General features: G+C 36.7%; 2 protein-coding genes across 3 annotated transcripts; both read left to right on the top strand.

Annotated features, from left to right (window-relative positions):
• Positions 1-1,738: 1,738 nt before the first annotated feature.
• LOC143445886 (solute carrier family 2, facilitated glucose transporter member 7-like) lies at positions 1,739-8,541 on the top strand. 2 transcript variants are annotated; one of them, XM_076945266.1, is made up of 10 exons: positions 1,739-1,889; positions 3,243-3,374; positions 3,515-3,667; positions 3,864-4,097; positions 4,227-4,327; positions 4,567-4,714; positions 6,078-6,272; positions 6,354-6,501; positions 6,737-6,891; positions 7,008-8,541. In XM_076945266.1, the coding sequence occupies exons 1-10, from the start codon at positions 1,845-1,847 to the stop codon at positions 7,233-7,235; spliced, it is 1,539 nt and encodes a 512-aa protein (XP_076801381.1). In that variant the 5' UTR covers positions 1,739-1,844; the 3' UTR covers positions 7,236-8,541. The 2 variants fall into 2 exon arrangements, with proteins under 2 accessions (XP_076801381.1, XP_076801382.1); XM_076945267.1 differs by having other exon boundaries at positions 6,737-6,887; positions 7,008-7,140.
• Positions 8,542-9,932: 1,391 nt separating this feature from the next.
• Positions 9,933-16,271, top strand: LOC143445885 (dnaJ homolog subfamily C member 11-like). Its single transcript, XM_076945265.1, has 16 exons — positions 9,933-10,202; positions 10,461-10,587; positions 10,773-10,843; positions 10,927-11,028; positions 11,098-11,223; positions 11,342-11,464; positions 11,636-11,709; positions 11,841-12,045; positions 12,286-12,368; positions 12,805-12,921; positions 13,135-13,290; positions 13,365-13,434; positions 13,737-13,843; positions 13,933-14,077; positions 14,735-14,810; positions 15,343-16,271. Exons 1-16 carry the CDS (start codon positions 10,122-10,124, stop codon positions 15,366-15,368), a joined length of 1,689 nt encoding a protein of 562 aa, XP_076801380.1. The 5' UTR covers positions 9,933-10,121; the 3' UTR covers positions 15,369-16,271.
• The last annotated feature ends 3,548 nt before the right edge of the window (positions 16,272-19,819 follow it).

Raw genomic sequence — 19,819 nt, 5'->3', positions numbered from 1 at the left:
TTGCAAGGCAATGTTAAACGAACATAACGAATTTGAATCGTTTTTTGCTTTTGTTGAAAACAGAAAATTTGCAACAGCTTTATGTCATTTTCGTGATTTTGGCCATCTAGGTTTACGTCAAGTTGACTTAAAGTTTTAATTATGTCAATTAAGCATGTTTACGTAAAGTTAATATGAAATTACAACCAAAGAGTCCACAACTTGAAATCTATTGTACTAAATCAACCAAACCATTGTTGTACTGACATTTTTGTGTCGATCTTGCGCAATTATAACATGCGAATAATCTAATATAAATTTTGACAATTAAGTTTATAACAAATTAAAATTACGCTGTAAATTGAGTCGATTGTCTTCTGCAATGACTGATACAGATCGAAGACACCGCATTATGCCAAGACACTATAAGTTTCGCTGTGAAGGTTTTTTCTCAATAATTCATAAAACATTTATGAGTTAACATTTATATTTCTCTTTGTATAACCCATAAGTAGGCTGTTATTGCTTAGTTTTATTAAATGGCACAAAAAGAGCTAAATTTATATGGATTTTTGTCAATATTTTTTAATGCGATTTGTTCGTGATGATTATCACTTTCTGTATATTTGGATTCTTTGTACGAACCGAGTTGGATATAACTTTGTGTTATGTAAACTCTTTTTATTTTAATATGTGACTTCTTTGAGTTTGTATAAACCATGAAAAATACAACACGAGGCAGATAACACACATCTACGTGTGTCAAAGGGATTGTTATATTTCTGGCAGAATACGGGGTGTGATGTCGAACCGCATTTAAAAATCTATAAAATCCGGTTTAGGTTTTCCAAGAGTTTCCATGTCACTTAGCTAAGCCACACATATGATCGTTCATCTTTTTAATACGTACAAATTACATACATACTCGTATGCCGATGGTTGAAGCAAATTTTATCTCGAAAATTTTCCAAGTCAAGAAACTGCGTAAATTGTTTAAGGTATCGAAAGTTTTCTTCGAATAAATTCAGCATGGTAAGCACAGGTGGCGGAACAGGGGGTCGAGTGGGCCTAGGCTTCTCCACTTTTTTATTGGGGGACCTGGTCTCTTCACTTCTATTAATAAATATTATGAAAATAGGATGAGCGCTATTATAATCAATTGTACAGACTCAGCTTAATTGATATGTTGTAGGACAGGGCTACTCAACGGATTCAACACTGAAAAGGTCCGCATTCGGACCGCGGTCCGCCAGTTGAGTAGCCCTGAATGTAGCATAAGCGGCTCAACTACAGATGCGTTATTCCGTTTCTGTCGAACTATAAAGTAGCTTAGTAGGCCTACCTTATTCGTTCATAAATATCTCGAAGGTCGTTATAGTGAGTTATAGGACGGTTAAACGACCATCTCTGTAGATGTGAGAGATTTTACTGTTGGAGTAGCCTATGTTCTGCACGTCTGTGCGGTTAAATTTAGCCCAGTTGAATAAAGCAGTGGGTAACCTAACAAGTGATGATCATCGATTTAAAGTAAGAAAATTTTCAGTCAATAAAATTTTAGTTGTCTGCCAACCAACTCTTCTAAGATATTACGCAACTGTGATTTATGCTGGCTATGGTAAAAAAGTTCCAAATATTAAATTAGATACGATATGATCGTTAACTGAAAATTCAAGAGCTTTTTATAGGTTTGTTATAAACCTCTGTAAATTATTAACGCATGGTTGTACAGGTGATAATGCAATTGAAGTATAAAAACGCTTCTACTCACGCCAACACCAGAGAAAGCAGACCAAGAACTCGAGCGAACTGTATAATATTCGATTTCAGCATGACAGTTTTGAGAGAGTGACGTACTACAACCAGTGATGGAAGCCAGTCAGACAGAAGAGAGGGCTTTTCATAAAAAACAGGTGAGTTTCACACAGAAAATCATTAACCCCACCTTACAAACGACCAGAGAAGCTAAATAAAAAGTGATCAATTGTACAACGTTGAATGAAGATGTTTTTGAAAATCACCTGCTTTTTATATTTTCTTTGGTAAGCGAACTATAGAACGCTAAAGGCTTTGCCGATGTGAAGATAATATTTATACAGTCGAACTAAAAAAGTGTGGAGTACAGACGAAGTCTATTTATCGCATATTCAATTTGCCTGGCCGTTTTATGCGTTTAACAAAATGGCCTACAAGCGATTATCCGTATTTGACAAAGGCTAAAACCTTGTTTAAACGTTTATTAAAACTTTTTCTTCGTTAAACAACACTTCAGGTTGTCCTTACTGGTGATAACAGGACTCATTTCTCGTGTTTTGCTTTGTGACGTGATTACAGAAGGGCAGTTTCATCAAAGTGTACACATACACCGATTTCCCTAACAGCTGAAACAGTACACAGTAGCATACCATCGCCACAATCTTTGTTTCAACTTTTAACATAATCGCATTATTTCCAGGTTGTAAGAGGTCGTTTAAACATGCTATGCCGCCCGTAAGTTATTCCAAGTGTTCCTGGGTGCTCTAATTTGCGATGTTGACGGGTCCCCACCCAGTGTTGGGGCTGTTCAAGTGTCATCTTATATAATTAATTTACACGGCAGCGACCCCCCATCATTGTTGTATTTGTACATGGGCCGGTTATTTATTTCTCACCTTGGATGTCATTTGTCGGACTCATGATACTGAATCAGAGAAAATGAGAAATATTGACAACGCGCATGTTTTTGTGCAGACTTATTTCCATTCGTTATGTCTTTTTTTATTATAATTAGTTCATACGCATAAGATTTGGCTTTTCGGAATTTACGACCTGGCCTATAGGTGCATAAGATCGCTTCGTCATGAAACGGTGTTCGGGGTTAAGCATTTTTTTCCAAAGAACCAGAAAAAAGGAGATAATGTAGTTAATCGAACGACGGCTCAACACGTTTTAAACTATCAAAAATATCTGTTGAAAGCCCAACTACTGTATATCACTTGCTCGCAACCGCAGAAAAAGTGCTGTTTTGTAGGTTATGGTTTTATACGCTTCTTACAATTGGATTAGTAACTTTTTAAGTATCTTTTGCCTTTGGTTAAGCTGTAGCATACTTTTGCCATCGAACCTGATTTATAACACTGTTTAATCATAATTGATTAGCATTTAATTTTTCGTAGCTCCACAGACAACGACGAACAGTAAACGATATAACACAACATAAATTATGATCTACTCCATCCATACTCTCCAGGTCCATTTAAAATCTAGTAATCTACTTTTTGTTTCAGAAAGTGACCTTCTACGCTTTATTTCCTGCAATATTATGTCCGCTTTGTCTTCTCTTCCCTTATGGTTACAGCATTGGGACGATTAGTTCAGCTGCCCTGCCCTTGCAGGAATTTTACAGGCAAACTTATTTGGTGAGATCGCATATAGTCGACCTTAAGAACTTTGCGCTCTTTTGTTTTAATACACTTGGTTTATAGATAACTCACTCCAGCGTTTTTTTTATACACTTATGCGAAATGTACGTTATGACAACTATCTGAATACGTTGTAGGAGCGATACAATGCTACGATCGATGAAGCAACCTTGGACGTGTTATGGGCGCTTACCCCTACATTTTATCCATTAGGGGGCGTATTTGGAGCTCCATCCGTACCTTGGCTTGTGAGAAAGTTTGGAAGGAAAAAATCTTTGCTTCTAGTTCAGGTAATGATGATTTTTTTTTCTACAATCTATGTTTAACTAATTTTGCTTCCGTCAATAGAGATCGCACTATCCAGTTTTTATGAACCTGTTCTTCGGTGATTAATCTACCCTACAGCGTTATTGTTACAGCCATACACAAACATTTTCAACTTAAAACTATCACAACTATTTTTATAATAAGATCATTTTTTCACAGCCAATTTGCATCGTTGCTACGTTGCTTCTCTCTTTATCAGAAGTGATAAAGTCGTTCGAAACTTTGATGATCGGAAGATTTCTTCTTGGTATTGTGGGAGCGATCGGCACAGGAATAACTCCGATGTATATCTCCGAGATTTCCGCTTCACACATCCGCGGAATAATTGGTTCCCTCTGCTCGGTGTCAATTGTTTTCGGAATCCTTATAGGGAATGTTTTAGGGCTAAAACAGGTTGCTCTGTTTTTGTTAAATTACTTTTTTTAACAAAAAGATTGGGGAATTGGTTACGGGCAGCTTAATCTTATTTCTCGAGCACAGGGTTGGAAATTGCATTTCTTTGACCTTATGGTTTACTTGTAGGTTCTTGGGACTGCATCAGGTTGGCCGTACTTGCTTGCCATCTCTGCAATCCCGAGCGTCATTTTTATTTTGTACTCTCCCTGGCTACCGGCAAGCCCAAGGTCTGTACAAGCTATATTGGTATAAAAGTTATGTGGTTTGATAATTTTCTTCGCGAGTGATTAAGTTCTTTGTGCTTTTCGACTGTGGGTCTTTGCATGCTAATTATGCTCTGTAGAAAGGTGCTAAGTAACATAAGCAATTGCTTATGCCAAGTAACCACTGTTGTAAACCGAAAGAATTTGAACAAAGTCTTAGCAACGTCTTTACAAGTATTGCCTCACCTAAATAACTCATGCAGGGTTCTGTATTTTGATATGGGGAAACCTGAGGAGGCGGAAAAGGTTCTGAAGCGACTCCGCGGAACTGACGATGTTGAACTTGAAATAAAATCGTTTGAGGAAGAAGCCAAACAATCATCACAGAACAAAGTGATGACAATACTTGAAGTAAGTATACAATAATCACATAAGACTTATATTAAAGCGATAACTGTTATAGGAGAAGGAAACTTAAAATCAAGGCTTCCCCTATTTCACTGGAAAAATCGTGCGTTCAAAGCTTTTTTTTCTCAGTTTCTTGTTAATCGAACTTAAAAGTTATTACATAGTAACTTAAACCTTACCTATATATACCTTCTAATCTGAATTTAACTTTTAAACCCAAAATAAATAAAATCAACTTCTTGCATACAATTTTTTTAATCTAAACGCCTATGTTTAACAATGGACTGCGCGTAACCTACATTCGGTGAAATAGTCACTCACTCACTCACTTATAACGTTTTTAAAAAACTTTTATTCCACAAAAGTTTGCACAATTTAATGTTGGTTTATCTTTAATTTACCACCCTCCGGAAATATCTTTGTAAATATCTAAGAATATTTTTATTTCCTTTTAGAAAATTATTTTTTTAAATATTTTTTTTGTCTTCTAAATGTGAGTAAATCCGGTTAAATTGAAGCCCTTTAAGTTATTGATTTGATCATCAGGCGTTCTTGTTATGATATATATCGGCAAATGTGAATCAGTGAATCAGAACCAACTGGGGTGGTTAAAGTTGCAACCCTTTGCTCATGGCAGGTTCCAACCATGGTTGTAGAAACACCAAAAACGTTCGGACTCGTTCAAAGCGTTAAAGGTTAAAGGTTAAAGGCTAAAGGCTAATTGCAGACGTAGCGTCTTTTGCCAAAAAGCGTGTACATTTAAAGAAAAAAAATTTAGAACACATGAGACCGGTTTATAATAACTATATAGATAGAAAATTGATTGCAGATAATTTTGAGTCCACATATGCTATGACTTTGACGCAAAGTTTTTATTGAATGAGCCATTTAATAAATTTTGTATAAACGCATCTACCTTTTTGTTGATACTTTTTTTGTTGTAATGTTAATACACGTGCTTTTGTTTAATTAATTTTTCAAAATTTTATGCTTACCGGTCTTGCTAAAAATGCAAATTGAAAACTTCTTATTACAAACACGTAAGAAGAAAATAACTTTATTTTTTGGTTCAATGTTTCCGTTATCTTATAATTATCTTATAATCTTATATCTTATACAAAAAATTATTAATTTGTTCAAACAATTTCCTCGAGAAAGATGTAAATTTTTTGCGTCAGTCCCCGGTTTTTCCTTTTCACATAATTGTCCTCCTGATATCTCATTGAAAAGTATATATTTTCAAAATCTAAATAGCCTATTATAAATAGCCTATGTTCTAAATATAGGTTCCCTTAAATGTTTTTTTCTTTTGCTATAGCAGATATTTTAAGCAATTTGAACAAAATTAAAACATTGTGTGGCGAAGGTCGTTAAAACGAGACGAGTTCGGTGGCAAATGATATCGGTCATGGTATTGATGTCCTCTTTTCAACTTTCTGCCATCAACGGGATTCAATTTTACTTCGACCAAGTTTTCATCACAGCGGGTATTCCCCCTGATCTTATCGACTACGTCAAACTTGGTGTACTAGTCGCAGAACTGCTCGTCACCGCGCTGTCGGTAAAATATTTGTTGGTACTCTGTTGTTGTCAAATGCAGCATTGTAAGGGTGTATAACATTGAACAGAATATTTCGTACAGGGATATTTTTGCGAGAGATTTGGACGAAGGTTTCTTCTTTTGGTTGGTTACTCCGTGATTTGTGTTTTCATGATCGTTTACACGGTCATGACCGCATTTCAAGACAAAGTTGACTGGTTTTCCTACATCAGCGCTGTTGCATCCCTTGGTCAGTGTAGTGCCTTAGATTTCCTCACTAAGAATCACTTTTTGTAATAGCCTAATGCAACATGCAAAAGTAATTTATCGTGTAGCTCATTTACATGTTTCATGTTTTGTTTGCACGTTTTAATGTTGATTAGTGTTTAATTTGTAATTGAATAAGTGTTTTGATGATTGCTTTTCTGAATTTACAAACCAGAATTGATGTGATTTACCGTAAATTCAATACTTTTGTCGTATAGGAATTATTTGTGGATTCTGCATTGGACCAAGTCTTGTCTACGTCATTGCTCCCGAACTATTGGACCAATCGTCGCGCCCCGCTATTATGACGTTGGGAGTACTCGTGCTTTGGATATCTTTTGCGATCGTCACATTTGCAACACCGTACATGTTCGTAAGTGTTTTTGTAGCGCTGTGTAATTTCGACAGCAATGTTTCTAAAAAAGTTAAATACCTACAGTGCATTACTGAAGGAGTTGTCATCGTTAATGCTGCTTTTCGTCGTTATAGGATGCTTTGAAATTTGCCGTTTTTCTTCCGTTTTTCGCTGTCATGTTGGCGAGTCTCATATTCACTTACATTGTCATACCTGAAACAAAAGGAAAGTCACTGATTGCGATCCAGGCTATCTTCGGCAAGAGAAACAAAATTTCCATCACAGCTACCTTGAATAACAACCATAAGCATCCTGCTCACATCAATCCTGCCTACGAAGAAGACAGCTACGATAAACTCTAGAACTCTGTAGACAAGTTTTTTTATTTGATTTTATAATGTAAGTCATAGCACTACGTACAGTTTATTTTGCAACTTGCTACTATGGTTAATAAACTGTTATATTGTTGGAAAGCAGTGTTACAAGTTGTAAATATGATGTTTATGTATACGCTGCTAAACTGCAGGTGTGTTTTTGTATACATATGCATGACAAACTAAGAAATGTGTGACAATCGGAACTTGCACAACAACTAGTTCAGTAACCGGGGCTTAAGCGATGAAGAATCATCCGCGAGTTTACTTTGTGCAAAGAGTTTCCTCAGTCCGAAGATAGAAATTATCATAGACCTACCATACCATAGCAACATCCCAGAAACCATTTTTCTATATCTATAGGCACATAAGTACAGTAAAGTAACCTGATTTTAGATCAAGATATTATCCTTTGATATTTTGAAAAAATAAATTGTTTTTATTTTTTGCTCATTGAACGTATCTTAAAAGAAAGGTTAAATGGAACACGAAATGGTAACTTTGATTTGACGCCAGTTTCGGGTAACGACATGTGCCACTTAAACAACGCCACAAATGACCAGACCAACAGCAAATAGAAAATCTGAAGTTGTGGGCACCAAGAGACTCGTAAACATGCGTGGCGAACTTTGTCGTTTTCACGCCGATTTAGACTTAACCTACTGCGTAGTAAATAAATTATGATACCATACCAATCACCATATTATGAAATATAGCAGTTGTTGAGGGGAAATCGTGCATGCAGAAACACAAAGTTGCAGTTTTGGCGTGATGTTGTTTGCTTATTCTGTAGCGGCCTGAACGAGAAAATATAAATATATATCGGCGTGTACGAGAAAACGTTTGGCGTGTCTTTTGGTAAATCTCGTGCGTAGCCTACATATGCCAAATCTTCTAGCGGTACTCTATACAGTACATGCCGGTACGGGCAATACACAACATTGCAAATCGTGTTCGAATAAGGAAGGACTTTCATTTTTGGTTGGGGGTTTACCAACTAAAACACAAATTTATCTGAAGGTTATACGTAACTAGGCTAGTAAGGAAAGCTTATATCCCTATGTACAGGTATACCGGTTGAGTGTTAACCTGTGTAAGCTCTGGACTGCAAGGTATGGTCGTTTTCAGCGTAAACTTGAGTGTGTCAAACAACCAAAAATGGCAGTTGCCAGTGCACAAAAGTACTTGACTAATCTCTAAATCGATTATGTCCAAGTCAATATGTGCAAAACTACGCATCTAAAGTGCGCCACTGTAAATCATCTGCTCATGGAAAACAGTATTGACTGTGCATTTGTGCCTATGCTAAACTTTAAAGTCTAATCAAGATATTGGTATATAGGCTACTGTTATTTTCTATAATCTATAATCTTCTATAATCATTAAACCGGACATTTTAATTGCATCAACGCTTTGCCTAACTTTTTGCTCATACTAACCTGTAGTGTAGTGATTGTGTTTGATGCCTACTGCTTTGCTAATTACTAATATCCGACAAAGAAAAGTAGCCGATTTACATTTAAATAGGTGATAAAAACTTTCATGTTTTAGCCTGCAGTAATGAGCGGGTAGACTGCAGAGTATGGGCATTTTCAGAAAGATCTTGGGTGCACCAAAAAAAAAAAACTGACGATTGCGGTGCACAAAAATGTTCGGATGTGATGAAGTAGTATTATTAGAATTAGGTACACAGAAATGTACACAGTTTGACTTATTTAATCTTAAAGTCAATCCAAAAATGAGTACACAGACGCCCTGCCCAAGTAATTAAGTGCAAAATAACGCACCTTAAAAGCATCACTGTAGCTCATGAAAAGCAGTATTTCATAGTAGAAAGTGCGGCACCTGTACACACGTTGTTAGTTAATGTGCATTGAGAACTTTGCTATCTTCACGCCAATTTATATAAAAAACTGACGCTTTAGTGCATGCCATCACGTCAAAATTTGAATATTTGCATGCACGAGTTCCTGTCGAAAACTACCATACTTTCCCTTTGGGGCAGTATTGAGTGTGCCTATGCCAAACTCTGCAGTCTGGCTGAGTGGCTTAGACTTTTTGTTTTGGCTGTCACTATTTCACCGGAAAAAGTTGTGGGTTCGAAGCTATTTCTCACACTTTCTTTTTAACCTCACTTAAATGTTATAACATAGTACCGGGAACCTAAACCTTACCTAAATCTTCTTTCTTGTCTAAATTTAACTCCAACAAACCTTAAATAGCTAAAATCAACTTCTTGCGTACCCATTCTCTTAACCTAACCGTCTATCTTTAACAATTAGCTGCGTGACCTACATACGGTGAAATAGCTGCTTTATTTTGTTTTTGGAATTGTGGTATCTTTCAGAGTTGTAGTTGCAAGTGATTCGCTACTCTACCATCTTAAATGATAATGTCAGAATGTGGCAGTTTTTAGCATGAAATCAGGTTACTAGCTAAGTCGAAGACAAAAGTTTTGTTATTGCAGCATGCTGTATCAGAGTTTGCAGCATTCAAAATTTCTGTTTATTATGCTCTATAGGCTATCCTAAGTCAGTGTACAAAAGAAAATACTCGCATTGTTCATAATATATTGGAGTAAGCAAGAAAAATGCAGCATATACAATACACATTAATGAGTCACGTTTATTCATTTGCCATCTATCGGTAGTTTTGACTGTGCAATACATGTGCAATGTGTATTATGCCTGAATTACTATTTTGCTTTTTGAAAAGGTACCGGTACCGCACTGTAGGATTTTTCAACAAGGAATGATTGAAGAATTTGCTCAAAGAATATGTAATTTGTTTATTTCATATTTAAGTGTCAATCAGTGTCTCCTTGTATGGTCGGGATATAATTAATCAATGAAAAGAAGAAGAAGATAGCACAAAATGGAACTTCCAGGAGGGACAGGTCTTGGTGAACTTGTGGATAACGAAGACTATTATAGTCTGCTAAATGCCTCGAGAGAGGTAAAGTTTACAACTCTTTGGGATTTAAGTTCCTTTCACTTTTCAATAGAACACAGACATAACATAAAATTATTTTGGCGTTAGTCAAAAGCTGGTTATGCTGTCTGAAGACTCCTTCCCATTGCCATTGTATGCTTTGTTTGCTCCGTTAGTACAACAACGTGGAAGTAAAAGAGACTCAAGAAAAGCAATAGATTTCATTTCTTTGACAAACTTATGATATTGCTTTTCTTCTTCTAATTAAACCTTGCTTTATAGGCCACACAGGAAGAACTGAAACTATGTTATCGACGATTGTGCATGGTTTATCATCCAGATAAACATGATAGCTCAAAATCAAAAGATGCTTCTAATATTTTTGGCCGGGTACAAACAGCATACAGTGGTACAGCAGGCATTCTAGTTTCTTGTGCTTTTTTATAGTTTTATGTGTATTATGTAGCCTATGATATATATGATACATGATCGTGCAAATATGACATAGCGCAAAAGAGGTAGGATAAAGATGATTTTGACGTTAATTAAGTTTGAATGCTTTTATTTGTAACATATACACTCATTTTTTCACAGTTTTAAGTGACCCTATGAAACGACATATTTACGATGTCTATGGAAAAAAAGGACTTGAAGCAGATTGGCAGGTGAACATTTCAACTTGGGAATTTCATTTGTTTCCCTTCTGAATTATGTATATATAATTAATTCTCATATTTTATGCTTGAAGATTGTGGAGCGACAGAAAACTCCTCAAGAAATGCGTGAGGAGTATGAACGAATCCAGAAAATGAGAGCGCAGTTTCGACTGGAGGAGAGAACTCATCCAAAAGTAATAGAAACTGCTGCATAAAATGAACTGTTTCCTTGAACAGTTAAAAAGTAACAATTTGTCTTTTAGGGCTCATTTAGCATGACAGTGAATGCAACGTCAGTTTTTGATCAGCCTTATGATGTTGATGATTACTATGATGATCGGATGGTCTTCCCGGATATTACGAAAATGGCATTGTCACAGTCTATTGAGGTACAGTGTTCGTTTTTTTCTACCATCAATTTCTGAAAATCGAGTGACTATCACTGGCCCTAGTGGTTTGAAAACTAGTGTGAGCAAAAATTTGCAGCGTTAATTGTGTACTTCCCAGGTACCATTAACAGTGTCTCAAACAGCTACTATATCAGGAAATTTAACGTCAAACAATGGAAATGGGAGTGGAAGTTGTGACTTGGCCTGGAGGAAAACACTTTCGAATTCTGCGTGGGGCGAGGTGAGTGTTTTAGAACTACTGATATAAGGCAATGAGTTTACGTACAAAAGAGCTTTATGGACACATTCATGGTTTATGTGCTGTTAATGTATTGTTTTATTATTGTAGTGTCATTCTAACATTGCTGTGGTCTCTACATTGTGTTATCAAAGCTTTTGCTTCTGTTTACAGATTGATATGCAGGCTACAGATTCAAAAGTGTTTAATTTTGGCATCAAAGGTTACAGAAGTTTAGGCGGTGGCCTGTAAGTTGAACATCTTTAAATCCACCTTGTGGTCACAGTGCATGGTTTAATGTGACTTTCTTTTTCTATAATTATAGTAAGTCACGAAATAATAAAAAATAAGTGATTTAATATTTGTTCATTTCCTCCAGGTTTGCTCTCGTTCATTTTCCAGTAAGTATGGCCGTTGACAATGACCTGGTCGCCATTAATTTGCCAGGGTTAAATGCCACGATGGGCAGGGTGATGGGAAAGGAGGTTTTTGGTTCCCTCAATCTAAGACTTGGCCAAGGCGCCCACATTTCAACGAATCTTGTAAGAGAAACTTCTCGGTTTCGAATCAGCGGAAAACTCCAGGTACCTTTTTAACAACGCTCTACTGGTGGTCTTGTACTGTCAGTTGTGAGTTTAGATTGCAAATTGGAAATGGAAATTGCAAAATAAACTCGACGTTTTTAAATTTCACGCAGTTATTTTTGTATTATTGTGCTTCTTCTTGCTGTTTAACATGAGACCTGTATCAGAGTGAATCTTGTGAATGAATGAATCAGAGTGAATATATTTATTTATAACCAGTCATTTGTTGCAAATCTTTAGCTCGGGATTCCTCATAGCTTTGGAGTATGCAGTTTAACTTACAAACTTGCTGAAGAAGAGGGAAATTTCAAACTTGCAGTCAAGTAGGAGATTATTATTCTGGTTATAATGTTACTGCAGTAGAATTCGTTGAATGTAAACACAACCAATTCATTATGATCCCTATGTTTTTTAATTTCACTTTAATATGAGCATACTTCGAATAATATGCATTATGCCCATTATTTACTTTCGTGGTTTTTTCCTGTGATATGTGATGTCAATTCGTAACATAGTAAATTGTATATTTTTTATGACGTGTAACTGCTGTTTGAGTTCTTGGTATAAAATAAACAGCTCAGTGCTGGTTATATTAAGCAACTGCAATTGCACAACATGACGTACATATTTTAATGTTAAAGGAATGCTGTTACTTGTGGACAGCACTTGTAAGTTGTCATACTACTGACACTAAGTCATTGTGATAATTGAAGCCAGTATGAATCAATTATTTGTATCGGTATCAATTACAACCTCTAGGGCTGGTACTTTTGGCTGCATGGTGGAATATGGAGCTGAGCATCGTGTATCAAAACATTCAGTTGTGGCTGCTCATGTAAATATTGGTGTCCCACTTGGTGTCAATGTTAAGTTAAGGTAAACTTTTTTCCGATTTTAAGCACTGTACTATTCAATTACCTGTGACCTAACTTTAAATTTTTCACGGGTTGACTTAGATAGATCGTGAACGAAGCACGTTTGAATTGTATTAAAAATAAAATAACACTTGCAGAAACATGACTAAGGTTTATCCTGATTAATGTTGAGTGGATTTTTCTAACTTGGCTGCTTATGTCTACTTTCTTCCAGGCTTAACAGAGCGTCACAGACCTACTCAATGCCGATTATGCTGTCAGACGACGTTAATTTCATGGCAGCTTTTTATGGAACTATGGTTCCAATAACACTCTATGCAGCAATTCATATCCTTATCATAAGGCCTTATAAAAGGAAAGCAAAAGAAAAGTAAGATTTTAAATAATTAATTGTATGGTTTTTATAAATGGAGTGTTTGCTTTAATGCGCGGTTTTTAATGAAGGGAGGCCGAAGAGAACGAACAATCTCTCATAAATGAAACAAACAAGAAGAGAGAGGAAGCGATCGCGTTGGTCAGTATCATGATGACATACTTGTTTTCTCATGTTACGGTTATAACCGGGCATCGGTGGACTCAGTATGGAGTTTGTCAGTCACAATCAATCAGAGCCCAGTACTCCATATTATCATCATAGTCCCTGACTTGGAAAGTGTTAAATCTGTAATATTATATATTTTAAAACTGTCTGGCATTTGTGGTTACCATTGTAATGATAGCGGAGAGTGTTATGGTCTGGTTGTATATTAGGATGAAGCTGAGCTTGCTTTTATTTATGTAGGGAGATGTTTTCTAACTTTTATGTCGTAACAATAGGTGAATATGATGAGAGAATCAACTGAACGCAAATTAACGAATGAAGAGCGCAAGATGGGATTGGTGATCACTGAAGCGTGGTACGGTCGATTCGTATCGGACACGAGGTAAGTCACAGGCTCACAACCGCGCACGTTCTCCACATACAAATTCATCATTGCACAATATTATAATTCCCCGGTGCTATGTACAACAGTTCAAAGTCTTCAAAACTAGTCGATGTCTCAATTCCTCTGCAAAATCTTGTTGAAAACTCAACGCTTCAGTTGCCGGCGGATATCACCAAAAGCGGCTTGCCGGGGTTTTATGATCCGTGTCCTGGACACGAAAAGAAACTCAAGGTATTACTTGGAATCGTATCAATGTTAATTCAAACAAGGATGCGTGATGGTCTCGGTGGAAAAGTGATTATGTTTTCCGTGACATCTTTTTAGACGTTTTAAAGGCTTTATTGTTCAAACAGTTTGCTTAGTTGCTTTTAAACCTCCCGCGCAGGATTGATGGTAACTTCCTGTTTGTGCGTAAGTAGCGTGGGAAGTTTCGTATTTTTGATCTCATAACAGCTGGCGGATGACGTTTTAGGCAACGTTTTTTGTTATTAAATGATTGATATTTCTCCACATTTATGACACCGCGTGGTGGCAGCAACGCACGATATTGGTCGAAAATCGGATTCTCACCGAAAGTTACCAATGTACTCATGTTTTCTGTACGAACTATTTTTAATTGCTCGCATTTCTGAAATGAGGGTGTTGTGAAGCAACGGTTTGTTTAAATCATTTATGAGAATGTTGTTTCAACTTTGCGTTGTTAAGAAACAAATTGCTTTTATTTGTAAGTGACTAAGCATTATTGGTTGTACTTGTTTACGAACGCGTCTTGCTGCCTCTGTTTTATAGAAACACCATTTTTCCATTTTACCGTCTTTTTAATTCTATATTAAAGTCACGTAAAACAATGGACTTGTAGGTTTTAAATGTATTTTATGTTTTTGTCAGGTTGTTTATAAGTTCCGCGGAAGACAACATCAAGCCCTTATCGATGACAAAGAAGCTCTGCGCATTCCGCTTAAAAGTTAGTACCTTTGTTTATTACGTAACAAGCATATGATTGTGACGAAATCAGATCAGAAACGTCAACGGCCTTCTGTATTCTTCCGAGGCAAAGTTTGTCTCAGTTCATATTAGCTGTGAAAATGCGTGAAAAAATGCAAAATGATGAAAACGAAATGAAAAAAATGCGTGAAACCAACAGGGTTATGTCACATATGTCTGTGTAACTTCTAACTCAACAACTGCTACAGCTTATGTGCTTAGCTTCTCAGCATCAGTCACTTTTCAAATAAGAAAAATCTGATAACACTGTCCGGCTGAGCTTGCGCCTGTAAACAAGCCTTTCTGTTGTTTGGCGGGAATTTCCAAAACCAGCGTGTACGTGCTTTGTATGAGTCGGTTTTATAATAAGTTCGTCGCAATTTTAAGTTGATTGAAACATTTGAGTCAGTTTCAATCAAGCACTTTCTGGAGTTTTTCAATGCGGGCATCCATCGATACAATGAAACAATGTACTTTATGACGTCATAATGATATTCTGTTATATTTTGCAGGTCACTCTCTTCAGACTGATCAGTAACAAAGAATCAAGATTTTTTCGGGGAGATTTGTTGGATTTCCGGTGATCAAATTTTGTACCTCTACAAATTCCCCCAAAACATTAACTTCACCTTCTTTTGCCCCACTCACGTGACAAGCGAGTCAATAGACGGCAGACCAAAGTGGACCTGGGTTGTGACATCATCCCTACAAGGTCTCGAACCTAATTTTGTCGTCGTTTTTAGACAGAAACGTGAAATTTCGTGTTTCATGTCGTTTGCGGTGCTCTATTTTTCTTCTTATGACCATGCGGTGACACCACTAAGTTACCCATTTCCAGGGAATTTTACGTCATAAAGCGATGCCCCAGCGCACGCGCGCTCGAAAACAAACGAAAATATTCTGACCCGAGTCACGCAGGTATGGGGAAAATCACTTTGGGGTAATTCTGTTGTCATCCCCATTCACCCAGGAAAGATTACATCGGGTTTTATGCTATTTAGGACTGAATGCGTCATCACTAATAGGGCCGAGGTATGCTTGAACAGATTTTAAAATTTGTTATTTTGGAGATTCCGATGTAAAATTTCGGGAAAATACGGAACTGGTCAACCATCTGTTCAATATTTTCTGCAACCATCATCATTTCGTATTCGTTACGTTCAAGTCTATCGCTAAGTTCCATCCATTCAAGGAAATCGAAAATTAATTTTTCAGAAATTTGGAAGTTATTGCTTTAAATTAAGTTGCTATTTTCACGAACAGTTTCGATATTTGCTCTCACGATTTGTGTGCCAGCCGTAACCTTTCGCAATCAGCTTATGCCTATTGTTCACCGTGTACTATGACAATGGAAGTTTTGCTATTTATTCCCAGAGTGGTTGTTATCTTGTGGAATTTGAGCGTTGTGCAGCAATAAAATAAATAAACAATTTTACAAAGATTTCTTTTAACTTTTTTAAAGTTTATTGTACAGCATTGCTTAATCTTCAAGCTCATTCAACTATTGTAGAATTTGCCTAAACCAATTCAAGTAAAAACATTGCACGACAATTTGCTTTAACATTATGACGTAAAAAACATGACGAAAAGTGGGCACAATGATTCACAGGATTTTAGACTTCTTTTGTGGACCGTTATAAGTCATTCCTACAATCTGGGGCGAAGAGTACACCCGGTTGAAAAACACAACAGAAAAGCAACCGCTCTGCAAAGAGCCTTCCTGGAAACTCTGACTCGCCAGAGGCCACATAAAGCGGCTTGTTGAGGCAATATTACGTCACATAAAACGACTTATTCGCTGACAATGCTGTATTGTCCAGCTGGACGAGTGACTACCCTGGCTTTTGAACCTTTTGTGACCCTTGTGCTTACAATAAATGCAAAGGATTTTGCTACAAATATTGTGAAGATAAAGACGCTTTATTTGGCGATAAGGACTAAATGAAAGCAATTGTAGCCCCCCCGAATGTTCCTTGTGGTTCCATTCCGGACACCAAGTTGTTCAATTTCCTGGGCTTCTCTCACCTCAGCAAAAAGATTTTAAAAGCTAAGTAGCATGTACCTTTCCAAACCTAGTTTAGTATGTACTCGTTCCATGTAAGAATCCCTATATGCAGGCCTTTTCAGAAAAGTTAACAAAACCTATCTATTGAACCAATAAGTTAACAGTTTCGGTGGTTAGCTGTTCTGGTTTTAAATGCCTACGTCATCGGTAGACTACGGAATTGTGTGGCCAACGTGCTAAAAACAGCATACGCCCATTCAAAACTTTGCAGCAAGTCCAACTACGTTTTCTTCCAGACCCATAAGCCGACCTTGCGATTGTGTAAAATATTGTTTATAGCGAGGTCATACCTCGACATATTAAGAAATTAAAGGACAACTTACTATAGCTTCCAACCAAGAGTTATTAATAAAAGCAAAGAGTTCGTTTTACGCGAGAAAAATAAAATGTACGCTGTTGGCGAAAGTGGCTTCAATTATTATACGGCGGCAGAATTTGCTACTAATCTTCGTGTATAATAACGAAGAAATTGCGAAATTGGAAATCTTTCACACTTGAATAAACCACTTGATTTTGAAGAAGCAAGTCAGAATAAACTTCAAAGTGAGTCTGAAACCACCAGATAAAAATATTTTCTGACCACTTAAGCATCAGATTATTTCAGATATCGCTTTAATTGCTGATTAATACCAATAAAATTGAACTCAGGGCGCCAAACCCGTGGAATGCAAACAATCGATACGCAATCACAACAGCTTTGTGACGTAACAGAGCAAAGCATGTGAAGTCCAAACCCAGTAGCCAGGCTGACTTTTAACTTTAGGAGAGTCCAATTCCAGCACTAGTTGAGTGTGGCGCCTATATATAACTCCACGCCTTTCTTAACTTTATTAAAACGGGGAAATTTCTTGAACCAAAGCCTGTTATATCAAAATGCGTTATCAATCACTTTTTGAGATTTATTTATAACAACATGAAACTTAGATTACAATTCATCATAAACAAGACGACATAGCTAATGGACGATAAATGATGAAATCATCTCGACACTTTATCATGGCAGAAATTAGACAAATGGATTCTCCAGTTGGAATGAGGTTACCTTCGATAGAAATATTCCCAACGATAAATAACTTTCAAAAATCGTTTATTTGAATGATATTTGCCAGGATTGCTCCCGCTAAAAATATTCACTAGTTTGTTCACAGCGTTTTAGCTTGAAAGCATCGGTATGCAAATATGGCAACTCATTATTACGTAATAATTCGGTTAATTGTTAAAAACTTTGTACAAAATTCAACGAGAGATCAAATTCATGGCCTTAAAGAGGATTGTCCATCTAGGCATGGACTGTACATTTTGGCAGAAACTTGCTCATTGAAACAATTAGATATAAATATCATTTTCATGCTGACGTGATGTTGGTTTTGCAAAAGTTACTTTAAAGAAAATGCGAAAGATTCCCAAAGCAGTTATATGTCATGGAAAGTTTTGCTGTTCCATAGTTTTTTAGAATTCAAGCTCAAGATCTCATGGTTTTGATATACACTTCAGGTATAGTTGACATATCCGTGTGGAAGTGGTTAGCCTACAAGGAAGTAAGGCCACACAGAAAATAAGGATAAACAAGACCAAAAATATGTCTACGTGCAGTGATCGCTTTCTAATCCTGACTAACGTTTAGTTTAAACAAACCACCCGAGTGAAAAAAGTTAAGAGTTGCTGGAAAAAGCTGACTAAGCTACTACCGGCACTCGACCAAAGCGATTGTCCTTTGTATTTACCTAAAGCTATGATTCACCCTGCTGCAGTACAGTAGTGTCCTCACGGTTGTGTATCTTTGGCAGGCGAAGTGTTGTTTAAATAATGAGAGTGCAAACTTCAAAGTTTCCTGACGGTCAATATTTAAACATGGCTGACATTCCTTCGTAACGTTTGCGTCCAATTTCAACAAAAACATCCGAAACGCCTCAATCCGGGCTGCTGTCAATACACAAAGAGAGTTTCATTGAAAATGTCGCAACTTAAAAAATCAACGTCAGAAACCGAATTATAACCAAACTGTAACTGGAGATCTAAAATAATAAGGTGGTTACCGAAACATATTACAATGTTCATCAGGGTTCGAACCATGCATTTGAAAGACACAAAAGCCTTGAAAAATATGGGCCATGGACATTTAATATTTTTGCGAAAAATCCCATTGTCTAAATTTAGTTTTCATGGAAAAACACCAACGTTTAGAAGACAACAGCAAAAACCAAGTCGATGAAGACAATATCAAGTAAAAAATATATCCAGGATGTATCCGGATTAATTTTCAGCGGTTTTATGGATCAAAGCTCGAAGCGCCGGGTATATTTTGACATAAAGCAGATATAGGTCGAACTTCATAGGTGGTTGCACACGTTCTTCAGTTGTTGTTGTTCAGGACTGTAGAAGTGCATATGGACTGTATCAAGGTTTCCAGCACATATTGTTTTAGACATCCGGATTAGGTTGCTTAACATCTCACATTGTAATTAATTATTACTAAGTCTTTCCTTTACTCTGAGGCTTTGTGTGTTTCAAGTGTTTTTCATTTCGTGCTGTTGTCCTTTTCTGAGTCACCGAACTACTGCCGCGACTTGAAACGTTTTTGATTTGTGAGGTTAACTATTTACCAAACTCTTCTTTTGATTGATCAAGCTATGAATGACATGAAAATAACGGTCCTACCTTTTGGAACTTATTTGAAAAGGCTAAAATAGTTTAACAAGTCGTCTGTCAATATTTTGGAAGATAAAATCCTTGGTGAGAATCGTTTGAAACCCAAACTTTTTGGCTCCACAGAGTTATTGATATGATGTGGATAAAGTGGCTATTTCAAGTAAACAGCTTTAATCAGTGTGAATTTGACGCTTAATTCTGGCAATACGCGATCAAACAGGTAAAATTTGTGAATTTACTTGGTCTTTGAAATGTCAAAATTGTTTCCTCGATTC

This window comes from Clavelina lepadiformis, chromosome 2 (assembly GCF_947623445.1).
Source record: "Clavelina lepadiformis chromosome 2, kaClaLepa1.1, whole genome shotgun sequence".
NCBI lineage: Eukaryota > Metazoa > Chordata > Ascidiacea > Aplousobranchia > Clavelinidae > Clavelina > Clavelina lepadiformis.
The sequence above is the reverse complement of the archived record's forward strand: the minus strand, read 5'-3'. Positions and strand labels throughout refer to the sequence as shown.